At 40.6% G+C, this 15693-nt stretch overlaps 1 protein-coding gene across 1 annotated transcript in view; it reads right to left on the reverse strand.

Moving 5' to 3' along the window:
- The window catches only part of TXNDC11 (thioredoxin domain containing 11), a 63409-nt gene that overhangs the window by 16129 nt on the left and 31587 nt on the right, over window positions 1-15693 (reverse strand). The window contains exons 6-7 of the mRNA XM_045819351.1: window positions 6536-6648; window positions 4186-4386 (exon numbers count right to left, since the gene is read on the reverse strand). Of these exons, the coding sequence (XP_045675307.1) occupies window positions 4186-4386; window positions 6536-6648 (314 nt within the window). The remainder of the gene's footprint in view (window positions 1-4185; window positions 4387-6535; window positions 6649-15693) is intronic.

The following is a 15693-nucleotide window of genomic DNA, read 5'->3' on the forward strand; positions in this document are numbered from 1 at the left end:
TTTAATTGAAGACAGTATTTTGACTTCTGGTCAAGACGGAGGCATAGGTGAACACAGCTCGCCTCCTTGCACAACTACAACAAATGTTACAACTAAATTACAAAGCACCCATTACCCAGACTCATCAAAAAATTGAGCTGTATAGAAGTCCAACAACTAAGGAATTAAAGAAGTCACATTCATCCAGATGGCTATGAAGGCTGCAGGCACAGAAATGCAGAGAAACAGAGATACAGAATGGGTGGTCCCACATCCATGTGTGGAGGATAAAAATCAGGAGGGATACCTCAGGTGCGAGAGATCTCAGACCCACACAAGACCACCCAGCCCAGGGTTCTAGTGCCAGGAAGATAAGTCCCCATAACTTCTGGATGCGAAAACCAGTGGGGTTTGGGGAGGAGGGAAGAAACTGCTGGAAGAAAAAGAAGATCAAGATATGAACATTAAAGTGGCAATAAATTAATAACTAACAACAACTGAATCTAAAAAATAAACTAAGCAAACAAGCAGAACAGACACAGAATCATAGACACGGAGATCATTTGCAGGGTTATCAGTTGGAAGGAGAAGAATGGGGGAAAAGGTACAGGAATTAAGAAGTACAAACTGGTAGGTACAGAATAAGACAGGGGGATGTTAAGAACAGTATAGGAAATGGAGAAGCCGAAGAGCTTATATTCATGACCCATGGACATAAACTAAGGGAGGAGGACTGACAGAGAGAATGAAGGGGTACTGAGTGGAGGGGGCAACAGGGTAAAAACTGGGACAACTGTAAAAGCATAATCAATAAAATATACTAAAAAAACTAAAATATTTTGCATAGAGTAATGCTCTTGAAGGATGAAGAATTCTTATTTTTTTCCTATAAAGTGAACCAGTTTTTACTTTCATATTCCTTTTACATAACAGGCAGTTTTGAAAATGCAGCTTAAGTTCCATCCCGTACATAAATCACTTGATGCCATATTTAATTTCATGTGAATATTTGGCAAAAAACTTTAAATGTTTGTACTCAACTGCTTCATTCCATTTCTTTTTCTTTTTTAAAGGTTTATTTATTTACTTTTAGAGAGAGGGGAAGGGAAGGAGAAAGAGAGGGAGGGAAACATCAATGTGCAAGCAATACATCGATCAGTTGCCTTTTGCATGCCCTGAACTGGGCACCTAGCCTGCAACCCAGGCATGTGCCCTGACTGGGAATTGAACCAGCGTCCTTTCAGTTCACAGGCTGGCGCTCAATCCACTGAGCCACACCAGCCAGGGTTTCATTCCATTTCTTTAATCAGAGAAATTTGTAAGTCTGAACAAGATAACCATACCTTTGCTTACCAGACTCACGGACTGTGAATGCCTCAGAACAGAACTGTCAAAGCTGAAAACAAGTCACACAGACTGCTGGCTGTGGGAAGCATCTCTTTTGATAAGCACACTGAGATGTCTTATGACTTCTCTAGAACTCTAGGGGCCATGGCCTGATGCCGCATGCAGTGCAAACTGTGCGCTCCTAGTGGAGACTGGGCACATGTGTACGAGCATCTGCCTGGTCTTAGACTGGGCCTCACAGTATAGCCAACCACATCGCTGTCTCCTACTAACCCCCATTAAATTCCCCTCTACAGCTGCTCCAAACTTCCTTGCTTGGCAAGCCCCCAACTCTACTATCCTCACTCTGCAATGACCTCATTCTTTTCACAATGTAAGCTTCCTCAACTGTCTGCCGAAAGTTAGGCCTAAAGGCAGTAACGAAAAAAGAAAGATTTAAGGCTTGAACTATTTTGTGCTCAAGGAGCTGATGTGTCTAGAAACAATGACTTCCAGTCAGTGTGTCACTGTTTCCCTGGTCACACTCCTCTCTTCCCACCCCCGCCACCATCCAAGTTCAGAATCTTACTACTTCTTACTTTTTGGAACACTGCTGTCAGGGAAACTTTAATAATAGTAAAACACATCTCTGCTGACGTGTCAGTGAGACTTTGGTAGTAGCTACAGTGAATGCTAAAGTCCTCCAAGAAGCACCCAAGGGCCTCTCTTCCAAAGTTTTTTTTCTCGGTCTTCTCCAACAGGCCATTTACAGAGGCCATACAACTTGTACTATTTCCTAAAACCTAAACCTGCTACAACTTCCCCACCCCTGTGCCTTTGCTCAAGCTGTTCTTCCTCGTAAGTTTCTTTCTCTCTTTCTTCTTTCAGATTTTATTTACTTATTTTTAGAGAGAAGGGAAGAGAGGGAGAGAAACATCAGTGTGTGGTTGCCTCTCATGTGTCCCCCACTGGGGACCTGGCCTGCAACCCAGGCATATGCCCTGACTGGGAATCAAACCGGTGACCCTTGCTTCACAGGCCCATGCTCAATCCACTGAGCTACACCAGTCAGGGCTCTCATAAGTTTCTTTAAACCCATCAAGACCCTGGCCACCACTGAAGGTTCTATCTCAAATACTTGTCCCTCCCACAGCCGCTCCCAACCTCTCCCCTACCTAGTCTCCATTTTCCTGGGACATAAACCTTTCTTTCAATTCCTCCTGACCCAGGCCCAGGTCTCTGCCTTGATTTATAAGCAGGCTCTTGGTCCCCTATTGGACAAGCCTCTGAGACCATGATACCAGGGCTGTGTCTTCTCCACCTTTCTCCTTTGTGGCTCCCTGACATGGTGTTCAGTAAACATGTGCTAAACTGATCTGAAACAAAGAGGCAACCATACTGCACAGAAAACTATACTTGCCAGGTAATCTCTAATACTGCTAAGATGTCACCTGGTTTTCAGCAACTTCAACCACACACAGGTTAAAGGAATCATTCACCTTACAGGAACACCATGAGCCCTGAGGAAAGGAGCCATTGGCAAAACTGTAATAAACAGAAGGTCTGGCCATGGACAGAAGAGTCCAAGGGGAGATGAGGAAAAACATGCAGCTAGCAGCAAAGGGCTACAAAGCAAGTGCACTTGTGCCAAGTGCCTCAACCCAACCACAACTGCCTGAACAGAGAAACTGGGCTCTGGTCACAAAATAGCACCCCACCCAGGACCCTGACATGCCCAAACCAGACAGGATAAAATTCTCCAGAAGGGAACTTTAAAACTTAAAGCAATAACCTATGCCTTGCTTGAAAACCCCACCTTTCCTACAAAGAGCTTTAAAGTTCTTAATATTAGATGCAGTAAAGGCCTAGTAATTTGGAAGAGTGCCTTAGTTCATAAAATGTGTAGTGAAGATTTTCTAAAGAAATTAAGTCTTATTACTTCAAATCCTCCCTAGTCAAATCTACTTCATTTCTCTCTTCTTTCTTCCCCTAGGATAACAGCAAACATTCAGAATGCCCCCCAGCAGGGATAATAACTTTAACAAAGTGAAGGGTCTGACTAGACAAGAACCCTGCCTCCTCATTCCCTCTAGGCAGACCATTAGGCTCACATGGAGAGGCAGGGAGAGGCAGTGTCTGGTTAAGCTGGCTGGTGGTACACTGGCTGCCTGAAATTGGTTTTGGCCAAATTAAAGGATCCTTGAGGGAAGGAAAAAAATAAAAACCCCAGTAAATCCAATTTAGCAATCCCAGGAGCTCTTTACTGATTGTTACTGCTTTCTTTAAGTGGCTTCAAATGTTCTATGTATAAAATAAACTCACATACAGATAGAGTGCATATACCAAACAAGGCAGAAAAGGCAGGAGGGAGAGACAGACTCTAGCTATCTGCATGATAGGAAAGGTTTAAAAAATAAGGGATCCTAATGTCAGCACTGGTGCTCCTGGCTGTTGGATTGAGGAGGGCCAGAGCCAGCAGTCTGGCCAAACCCTCATGACAATAATGTCTCCTAGGCCACACTAAAGCCTGCCTGTGTTGCTGTTCATTCCCTCTGTCCCATTCCCTGACATTAGTCATTAAAGGAAGAGGTACATGTGGTCCTTCTCTAAAAAGGCATAGTTTGGGTTCACTGTCCCCTCCAACTGACCCAGATCTGAGCAGCTGGCAGTCAATGTGGCCAGAGAAGCTTTGGTGGATCCTATCCTAGGCATGGGCTCTCCAGTTCCTTTATAGGAGAAAGGAATAATGCCATAGGAACACAGCTGCCACTCCTAGCAACCACTCAGCTACCAGTGGGAATTATTCTGAATATGGAATGAGCAAAGTCCAAGTAAACGAGGTTTTCCTACTCCTATGAGTCTTACCATTAGGACTCTTACCTCATCTATTAAAGGATGACTTTCAGCTAAGGGATTAAAAGGTATAAATAAAAAAAGGGCTGGTCCTTTCTTCAGTTCATTATTCAGCAGGAGACTCTTTCCGCCATGCGGCCAGAGCCATCGAAGGAGCGTCTCTCGGTTTTCTAAGGCCCACTTATAGATATTCTCAGCTGTGTAGTTGATGACCTCCCTGGGAAAGACCTGTGAAGGACAAACACACAGTGGATAAAAGGCAGGGCAGGATCAAAACACAATAGCACTGTCCTCAAGAGGCACAACGAACCCCACCACTTCACAGGTGAGGAAAATGAGGCTTAAGAGCGGTGACATGACCTGCCCCTACTTGTGCAGCTAACATCTGGCTCAACTTCTCCAGACAGAGCATTTCTGCACAAGTGGCTAGAAAAAGCAAAAGCAGTTGTAAGAGGTGACTTTCATATCATGTGATTTATCTTTTTCCCTTTAGACAGATAACTGATCAACAAATAATTCTTGCCTACTGCTGGCAGCATGGACCTCTACTACCCTTTCCAAGGGGAGCTATTGAATTACTTTATAAAATGAACAATGGATATCTAAGGAAACAAAAATTATGGAGTCAAGGATCGTTCAGATTTTAACTTGGTCCCTCCCAAAAGTTGGCTTATAGGGGTGGGAATGGACCTTCCATTAGGGCAAAATTGTATCTGTTTTGCTCACCACATGACTAGAATAATGCCTGACACAGAGCTGAAACTCAACAAATATTTGAATGAATCTATAAATGACCTAGAACTTGTACAAGGTCACAAATCACATATTATAGGTATAGAATGAAAAAAAGAGACACTTGAATTTTTTGCTTTTTCTATAACAACCGAAGTGTATCAGTATAAAATCATCTTTGAAATTTCAATGATATAAATCACTAGGTTTGAAACAAAACTCCAACAAAAGTGCTTTGGAGGGTTCCACAAAGTGAGATGTTTCATGCCCTGCCCGCCCCCAACATAGAGATTTAAATGGCCTCATAGCAAAGATGTCCATTGCTTTTATTTTTTTTAATTACTAGTATCCCAATAATATTTCATTTGACAAAAGGAATTCTGCTGCTACATCAACCAACCAACCTTAAAAATTATGGAATTCATGCAGTAAACCCACCATATTTTTCAGTATCATTCTCACAGTCCTATCTTTTCCCCATTTATTTTAATTTCTTCCTTAGTACTCTTTACTACAAATTTTACATGTGTTGGTTATATAGTATGTTATGAAAGAAGGATGAAAGGAAACGACAAGACAGCAAAAGCAGATGAAGTTAGAAGCAGCTTAGGGGCACAAGGAGAGTGGGTGGGTGGCGGAGAGACAATCACATCAGTGATTCTCAAAGTGAGATGATGGGAGTTTGAAATAACACACTCAAACATTATAATAAACTTTTTTTCGGAAAACACAAACATATATTTGATTTTTGGAATATAAATTATAAGAAGTAAAGCACAACATCTAGCCTACCAGAAATACTCAGAAGCCAGGGTGACTGGCAACCAAAGTGGTATCCCTAGAGAGCACCTAAATGTACCTACAAGGCACAAGACTTGTATGCTGAGCCAAGGGGAGCACAGATTTAAAGGGTTGGAGTCCCTGGGTATGGGGATACTGGTTTTCACTCGACCTTAAAGTAACTGACACTGTCAGTGAAGTTAGAGATAAAAAATACTTCAGAGAAATAAACTCTCAATGATGGGACTGAGGAAGTAGCAATAAATAGAGTGGAAGTACATGACTAGCAGGATATGGGTCAAAAGCTCAGAAATAGCTGAGTTGAGGTTGGTCCACCAAAAGCAAATGAAATCAGGGAACAAAGACTACAATGGAAAACCTAGTCTCTCTGGGATGAGAAGCCATCAACTTCTCACTGTGACTTGACAAGAACTTCAAAATCCATTATATCAGCTGAGGAGAAAAGCATGTCATGTGGCTACTCTTGATAAATGGAACCAAGGAACAAAGGACATTGCCCACTGGCAGCTTAAATTCTGAGACCATGAGCCCAGGGTAACAATTCTCCAACAGAGTAATTCTGCAATTTCATCCAAGAAGGAAAACTAACAAGGCTATCCCCAAACCTAAGAATATAAACAAAGAATTTCTAGATGTTAAATTCAAGAACCCTCTAATGCATGGTTCTTAACCAGGGGCACGGGCTCTGGAGTGGGATTATAAAAACTCTCAGTTTGCATATAAAATCATGTGCACTTTCCTAGGGAGAGTGTCCATAGATTTTATCTAATTCTCAAAGAAGTCTATGACCTAAACAAGGTTAAGAACCACTGCACTAATATAAACGTGATTTCAAAATACTTACAAGTGATGTGTTGAAATGTCTATGTAAATACACACTTCCAGAGTGTACTAAGGATACCAGTTTCGCAAGATGTTTATTTGTGATAACCCCAAATCGTATTGTTCCTAGGTAATCTGAAACAGAAAATTTTCCTTTATTAAAGAAAAGGCCTATGCCTTAAAACAACCACAAAACCCAATGATCAAGTCTTGATGCACAAATTCCCCAAAGCAAAGCTCTTTTAGGTCACCTAGCCTAGACAAGGAAGGAAGAGGAGCTGAAGAAACCTCTTCGTGATACAGACCTCAAGCCTACTCCTAAGTAACATCTCTGACAATCAATCACCTGCACTGCTTCTGTCCGTCTGTGCTGATCCGATCTCATTCCCCACCCTGACACCCAGGCATATGCTGCTCTCTTTCTGTCTGGAACTTCCATGGCTAGTTCCTTCTTATCGTTCAAATTTCAGTTCTGACCCTACCTTCTTTGACACACCTTCCCTGACCACCCCATCTCAGGGCAAATACTCAGAGGGTAAGGTCTGTAAGGAAAAACTGGGGCTACTACCCCACTCAGGTACTCTCTCTACCATTACCCTATTTTTTAATAGCACTTACTAACATCTACATAATTTTTTGACTTATTTAGATTTTCTTTGGTCCAACTGCCTCTTAAGTTCTGTGGAATGAGAAACCTGGTTTATTGCTGTTACCTCAACACCTACAGCAGTGCTTGAGTATATGATAAGAGATCAATAAATGAATGAATCTAGTATATACAAATAACTCATACAAATTAGTAAGAAAAAGAAAAAGCAGTTAAAAATGGGCAAGTCACAGAAAATGTTAATAGCTAATAATTACATAAAAATATATTCAACCTCACTATTTCAAAGGAAAGCAAATTAAAATACCACATTTACCCTCTGACTGCCCAAAATTTGAGACAGGAAGTATCAAGTTTTGACGATCAAGAGAGAAATGAGTACTCTGATAGAATGCAGGTGGAAAAGGTAAAATGGCAGCCACTAGGAAAAGCAGTGACACACGCTGTACTGATCACAATGACACAAAGACAGAGACTATAGCCCCACAATTCCACTTCTTAGCATCCACATGTGCACTAAGAGCCACAGGTGAGGAGAGTCACCAAGAAATACTCAGCAGATGTTAAAAACAATGGGACAGGGCTATTAATAAAACATGAATAGATTTTAAAGACATATGTGAGTAAAAAAGCAAGCTAAGGAAAGAAAAAGTACACCTTTTATTTAAAAAAGAAATAAAAAAACTCACAAAACATTTTTTTTCCTTCAGGCACATACATTTAGAAATGTATAAAATATCTCAAAGGATAATAAAAGTAGTTTTGTGTAGGGGAATGGAAATCACAATGTATTTTATCCTTATGTGTTAAGCTTTCTCACCCCAAGGAGTACATGTAATCTGATAGTTGTGTGATTAGAAATGGACTTAAATCTTTAATGCTAAAGGATGGTGGATAAGATGGTATAGGAAAAGTTACATTCTTTTCCTATCCATTTTCTGCTTTATTAGCAGACATGAAATAAAATATCAGTTAAACTTTAAATGATACCAAGTAATACCCAAGTAGCTACAATATAATATTAAGGTACTAAGTACATGAAGTTTCTAGCTTAACCACATGAGCCTCAATTTCCAGCAGCGGCACCCTCTTTCTCTCAGAGGGGTGGTTGTTGAGGATAAAAAACAAGTGACTGTGTCCCTAATGTCATGCTCTGCAATCTTTAATACAAACCTGGTGAGTTTAAAATGGCACAAACCCAAAGAAACACAGGAAGAATAAACCAGAAACTACAGAGATTGGTTGCTTATAGGATGGGTGGCAAAGGAGGGCAAAGATGGAAGAATGGAAACTGGAGAACATGGATGAGGTGGCCTGAGCCTCCTCCAAGTAGACTTTTTTGTATAAGACTCTTGTTTCACCCTTTACATGCTCAAAAACTAAACAAATCATTATACAGGCCAGATGTGGGGGCCCTAATGTAGAATACAAACACTAGAAATTACACCTAACTGTATCACAAACATACCACAACACAATGAAGAAGGAAAGGCTTGGTGATAAAAAAAACTGAGTAACTGGGGCTTCTAGCCAAGATGGAGGCATAGGTAGACACGCTGTGCGTCCTTGCACAACCAAAAGAAGGACAACAATTTAAAAACAAAAAACAACCAGAACTGACAGAAAATAGAACTGTATGGAAGTCTGACCACCAGGGAATTAAAGACACATTCATCCAGACCACTAGGAGGGGTGGAGACAGGTGCACGGAGAGGACTGGCTGCAAGGCAGCTGGAGGACCCAGTAAGGCAGTGGATTGTAGAGCGGGATGGGCAAGGCTGTAGCTGGCCAGCAAGGCAGCAGCGGGCAGACTGGTAAGGTGGCAGACTGCAGACTGGGCAGTCCCACATTCGTGCACAGACCAATCAGGAGAAACAACTGGGGAGCGGGATGGACTGCACAACCCAGGGCCCCAGCATGGGGAAATAAAGCCTCAAACTACTAGTTGAAAATACTGGTGGGGGTTGCAGCGGTGGGAGAAACTCCCAGCCTCACAGGAGAATTCATTGGAGAGACCCACAGGGTCCTAGAACATACACAAGCCCACCCACCAGAATGGCAATTTGCACCAGAATGGCCCAATTTGTTTGTGGGAAGCAGGGGAAGTGACTGAAATCTGGCAGAGAGTGGAGCAAGCACCATTGTTCCCTCTCGGACCCCTTCACCACACACCAGCACCACCAGCGTCACAACACAGGAATGTGGGTTACCCCCATCCAGGTGAACACCTAAGGCTCCACCGCTCACTACATAACATGTGGTCAAGACAGAAAAAAAAAAAAATGGCCCAAACAAAAGAACAGATCAACACTCCAGAAAAAAATACAACTAAGTGATGAAGAGAGAGCCAACCTATCAGATGCACAGTTCAAAACACGGGTAATCAGGATGCTCACAGAATTCATTGAATTTGGTCGCAAATTAGATGAAAAAATGAAGGCTACACTACGTGAAATAAAGGAAAATGTACAGGGAACCAATAGTTCCTGTACAATAGGAAGGAAACTGGGACTCAAATCAACGGTGTGGACCAGAAGGAAGAAAGAAACATCCAACCAGAAAAGAATGAAGAAACAAGAATTCAAAAAAAAATGAGGAAAGGCTTAGGAACCTCCAGGACATCTTTAAACATTCCAATATCTGAATCATAGGGGTGCCAGAAGGAGAAGAAGAAGAGCAACAAGAGGAAAAGTTATTTGAACAAATAATAAAGGAGAACTTCCCCAATCTGGCAAAGGAAATAGACTTCCAGGAAGTCCAGGAAGCTCAGAGAGTCCCAAAGAAGTTGGACCCAAGGAAGCACACACCAAGGCACATCATACTTACATTACCCAAGATGAAAGATAAGGAGAGAATCTTAAAAGCAGCAAGAGAAAAGGAGAGAGTTACCTACAAAAGAGTTCCCATCAGACTATCAGCTGATTTCTCCAAAGAGACCTTACAGCCAAGAAGGGGCTGGAAAGTAGTATTCCAAGTCATGAAAGGCAAGGACCTACATCCAAGATTGCTCTATCCAGCAAAGCTTTCATTTAGAATGGAAGGGCAGATAAAATGCTTCTCAGATAAGGTCAAGTTAAAGGAGTTCATCATCACCAAGCCCTTATTATATGGAATGTTAAAGGGACTTATCTAAGAAAAAGAAGATAAAAAAACATGTATGGTAAAATGACAGCAAACTCACAATTATTAATAACCACACCTAAAACAAAAACAAAAACAAACTAAGCAAACAACTGGAACAGGAACAGAACCACAGAAATGGAGATCACATGGAGGGTTAGCAACAGGGAAGTGGGAGGAGGAGAGAGGGGGAAAAGATACAGAGAATAAGTAGCATAGATGGTAGGTAGAAAATAGAAAGGGGGAGGGTAAGAATAGCATGAGAAATGTAGAAGCCAAAGAATTCATATGTACGACCCATGGACATGAACTAACATGGGTGGGATAGGGTACGCAGGGTGGAGGGGAATGAAAGAGGGAAAATGGAACAACTGTAATAGCATAATCGATAAAATATATTTAAAAAAAGGAAAAAACTGAGTAACTGGAAACAGTATCTTAACTAGATACTATAAAACTAAAGACAATGAGAGCCAGGATTTTCAGGTTGAAGAGAAAGATGTTATATATTAAGGGGAGACCCCATAAATGTATCCTGTGGTGTTGGATAGGAACCAAAGGGAATCAGTATAAACTTATGGCTTTTAACATACACACAATAGAACTATAGATATATGCATATGCATAATTACAAATCTGAGGTCTGTCCAGAAAAATCCAGCCATTGTTAATATAACAAGAATAGTTTGCATCACATTGATGTAACCTGGCAGCCAAGGAGAGTGGACTGGAATGGGCAATATGCATGAACAATGACAATTTCACTGTACTAGTCAGTGGGGGCGGTAGACACCATTGAGTGAGCATGGGTACTGTGTGGCCATCACTTCAAAATGACTGAGCAAGTACAGCAACGAATCTGCATCAAATTTTCCATTAAGCTTGAATATTCCTCCATGGAAACTATTCCAATGATTCAGAAGGCTGCAGCCGTGGGCAACTGGTGACTGGCAGCTTTATTATATCAATGTGCCTGCTCATGCATCTCATCTTGTGCAGTTTTTTAGCGAAACATCAAATCACCAAGGTGACTCAGACCCCTATGGTTCAGATTTGGTGTGCTGTGACTTCTGGCTTTTCCCAAAACTAAAATCACCTTGGAAAGGAAGAAATTTCAGGCTGTCAATTAGATTCAGGAAAATATGACAGGACAGCCAATGGCGATTGGGAGAACTGTGTGAGGTCCCAAGATGCTACTGTGAAGGGGACTGAGGCATCACTGTCCTATGTACAATGTTTCTTATATCTTTTTCAATAAATGTCTCTATTTTTCATATTACATGGCTGGATGCCTTCTGGACAGACTTTCGCAATGTATATCCTAGCTCAATCTGCTGAGAGAGCCTAGAAATAAAGACACCTGATACCAACTAGCACACCTAGCACCCAGATCTTCTTGGTTTCTAAATACCATTCTTCAATACAAGAAACCAGGGCACCTTGAAAAAGAGGCTGATTGCAGAGCTGGGGCAAGGAAAGTATAAGGTGAGCCTAAAGCATCTTGTGGTGTCAGAAGTAAAGTGCTCATAAAAGTAAGAGGACTTGTTCAAAGAACAATGGGAACCATCCCAAGATACTCCTAAAAGCAAAAGATGAAACAATTTTAACAATAAATTAAGCAATGACCACTATTCTTCAAAAGTATCAAGGTCATAAAAGACAAGGAACGATTGCAGAATTGTCACGGGTTAGAGGAGAGTAGGGAAAAAAAATAATTAAATGGGAGGCAGGATCCCAGACTGGATCCAGGCACACACACAAAAAAAGACATTAGTGAAAACACCAGCAAAATTCAAATAAGGTCTGCAGTTTAGTTAATAATACTGTAACCAATGTTAATTTCTTGGTTTTGACAAATGGTTATATAACAGTTCACACTGGGGGAAGTTAGGTGAAGGTTGGGAATTAGGGAAAACTCTGTTTTATTTAGACAACTTTTCTGCGAGTATGAAATTAGTTCAAAATTTAAATTTTTAAAAATGGCCTAACATAAAAGTTCAGATCCCAAAGCTATCAGAAGAAAAAGCAGGACTTGAGAGTATATTGGTAGAACCAATAGACAACACTATCTAGGAGGGGAATGAATCTTGATGGACAGCCATAGCCAAAAAGAGAAGAAAAGGAAGAGCAGCCAGGAAGAAAATTCACTTGATAGTCTGCCAAAGTCACCAACATGATTTATTGGATCAGAGGAATTAGAAGTGACAGCTTGACCCAAAAGTTGAAAGGGGCCATTCAGAAGCCTGTTTAATTAATAAGAATGGAGAGCCTGCCTGAACAGAACAGATTCTATCATGCCCAAACATACTAGAATTTCAAACTTTTATTTTTCACACATAAAGGAATTTATAAAAATTACATCTATTTAAGCCCCTGCATAGATTTCCTCCATAGAGGAAATCTGGCTGGAAAAGCAGCTTAAATTTGCCATTCATGTGTACAAGGAGGAACTAAATTAGCAGATGAAGTTTACGGTGTAAGAATGACACAAGAAAATAACACTTCTCATTTCCAGAACATTCTCCCTTAAGCCAGGCTCCATGGCTTTTTACAATAGGGGTCTTTGTCATTTATAAAATTGAATAATTTTGTCCTAAAAGTAATGAAGCTTCAATATTTTAATTAAAGACTCTGAATCTGTTGATTAAAAATAAATTCAGAATAATGCTTTTCCCTACCCCACAAAAAAGGTCCAGCAATGGCATAACCCTATTCAAGTAATCAAAAATTATAAAACAAAAATCTCAATAAACTCAGCCAAGTAGCTGGCCGATTTAGCCTCTACTAAACATCCAGTGAAAGGTATCAGAAAGACCACTGCAAGTGTAACAAGATCTTGAAAGAACATCTGGGTAAAAGTAGTAGTTACTGAGCAGTATCTGCAGCTGGTCATACAAGCAACTAAGTAGGTCAAGGTGACCATGGCATGAAGACTGGTTTGCCTGCCACTTGCCACTGGCCCCATGTCCCTGAGCTACAAGGCAACCCACTTCCCACACAGCCACCATGTAGGTCTACTGCATCACATCCTGGGGATATGGGGTGAGGGGAACCAACACTGCCCATGCCATTTCATTGTTTGTGTGCTTCGAGTAACAAATGGCCTTGCTTTGAGGAATTAAATCATTTTTACTTTGGCACTTACACAGCTTTACTCCTTGCTATCTTTTATGAGGTTGGGGTTCTTTTCTGCCACTAACAGAATGTTCCATCTCTCTTCCCATATTCCCCTAGGTAGAGCTTCCATTGACCTTCTTGCGCCTTCCATATTCCACTGTCACCATTTACCTTGAGCTGAAATTCCATCTGGTTTTCACACAGATTCACCTGGCTCACTTGTGATCTCTCTGGTTTGCATCAAGGATTTCTGTTTTTGACCTTTTGTATAACATGTTAATATCAGACTACTTTATTTTACTTAAAACTATCCACCTTAAATTCAATTTTTAATATTAAAACTTCAGCCCTGGCTGGCGTAGCTCAGTGGATTGAGTGAGGGCTGCGAACCAAAGCATCGCAGGTTCGATTCCCAGTCAGGGCACATGCCTGGGTTGCAGGCCACAGCCCCCCAACAACTGCACATTGATGTTTCTCTCTTTCTCCCTCCCTTCCCTCTCTAAAAGTAAATAAATAAAATCTTTTAAAAAATATTAAAACTTCAGTTTAGTATTTGGGTAAAGCACACACATTCTGAGGCAAGAACTACCTAGGGTGAGGTAAGATATTGAAATTCCCACATAGTCCAGAAATAGGAAAAGGAGTTTCTTCTGTTAGAAAGAGAATAAATTTTCAATTGTGCTTTTAAAATTAACAATACTGCTCTGGCTAGTGTGCCTCAGTGGATTGAGTGCTGGCCTGCAAACCAGAGTTGCCAGTTTGATTCCCAGTCAGGGCACATGCCTGAGTTGTGGGCAGATCTCCAGTAGGGGTTGCACAGGAGACAACCACACATTGATGTTTCTCTCCTTTTCTTTCTTCCCCCCTTCCTCTTTCTCTAAATTTAAATAAATAAAACCTTTTAAAAAATTAAATTAAATTAACAATAAAGGGTCCCACCAGAAGCAAAGCTATACGACTCACAATCACCAAGTTACAGACTGCCAGGAGCACACTCTGATATACTAACAAAAAAATGCACCTGCAGGAGACTGCAGCATCTTATGAAATAATCGCTTTTCCCTAAACACTGCAATAATGATGCCTCTGTCCACAGCTAAATGTGGCTTGTGAGTACTTGAAATATGAGCAACTAGGGGAATAAATTTTTAGCTTTATTTGATTTTAATTAATTACATTTTTAAAGATTTTATTTATTTATTTTTAGAGAGGGAAGGGAGGGAGAAAGAGAGAGAGAAACATCAGTGTGTGGTTGTTGGGGGCTGTGGCCTGCAACCCAGGCATGTGCCCTGACTGGGAATCGAACCTGCGATACTTTGGTTCGCAGCCTGCACTCAATCCACTGAGCTACGCCAGCCAGGGCTAATTAATTACATTTTAAAGTGATGTTTGGTACAGTCATTGGAAATTTTTAAGTATGTTTAAAACAACTTGGTTATGTAAATCACTTTCTCGACTGTATATGTTATCAAATCTAAATACAGATAAAGTATTTCCAATGAAAATTAAGCAGTTGAATTGAGGTGTGTTGTTAAATATGAAAGTATAAAAGACTTGGTTCAAAAAAAAGAATATAAAATAACTCAATAGTTTTCATACTAATACATGTTGAAATGATAATAATTTGGATACATGGGTTAAGTAAAATACATTATTAAATTAGTTTTGCCTATTTCTTCTTAAATTTTAATGCAGCCACCAGAAAAATTTTTAGTACCTCCATGGTTCATACTATATTTATTATATTTCTATTGGACTGTGCCAGGGTGGCAATGATGAGAAAGCATTCATTTAATTCAGGAAGAAAGTTAGGCTAAGATAATAAAGCCAGTAAGTCTGAATAATGGGCAATTATCTCAGAATACATAGGACAATATTTCTTGAATTTGGGGTGAGAAAACCCCTCCAACAGCAGAGAATGATTAATTTTTAAGAACATGTCCCTCTCTCCTTCAGAAAGAAAGAGGTGGGGCTATAGACCTGGTGACTCTAGATATAAAGTGCTAAGCTTTTGAAATATTCTCTCTCAGAGGCCTGGAGTAAGCTGCATTTGCTACACAACAAAGTAAGGTACCTGAGGACATAATGAAAAAAGGAAGAGAATGCCCAAGTAAACAACATGGAAATTTTTACTCAGGATTGCCCTGTCTGCTCTCCAGAAGACTTCCGTGTGAGGAAATCTCTCTGGGATCACTGGAACAAAATGGAATATCAAGTCAAGAAAAATCCTCATAAATATAATTGCTAACAAATAAATCATGATATACTTCAAAGCTAAATACCACTGGATTACATCACATGGCTTTTAATCAGCATAGCTAGGAAGTCATATACTC

This window comes from Phyllostomus hastatus, unplaced genomic scaffold (genome assembly GCF_019186645.2).
Source record: "Phyllostomus hastatus isolate PE091 unplaced genomic scaffold, TTU_PhHast_1.1 phas_scaffold_385, whole genome shotgun sequence".
NCBI classification, from domain to species: Eukaryota; Metazoa; Chordata; class Mammalia; order Chiroptera; family Phyllostomidae; genus Phyllostomus; species Phyllostomus hastatus.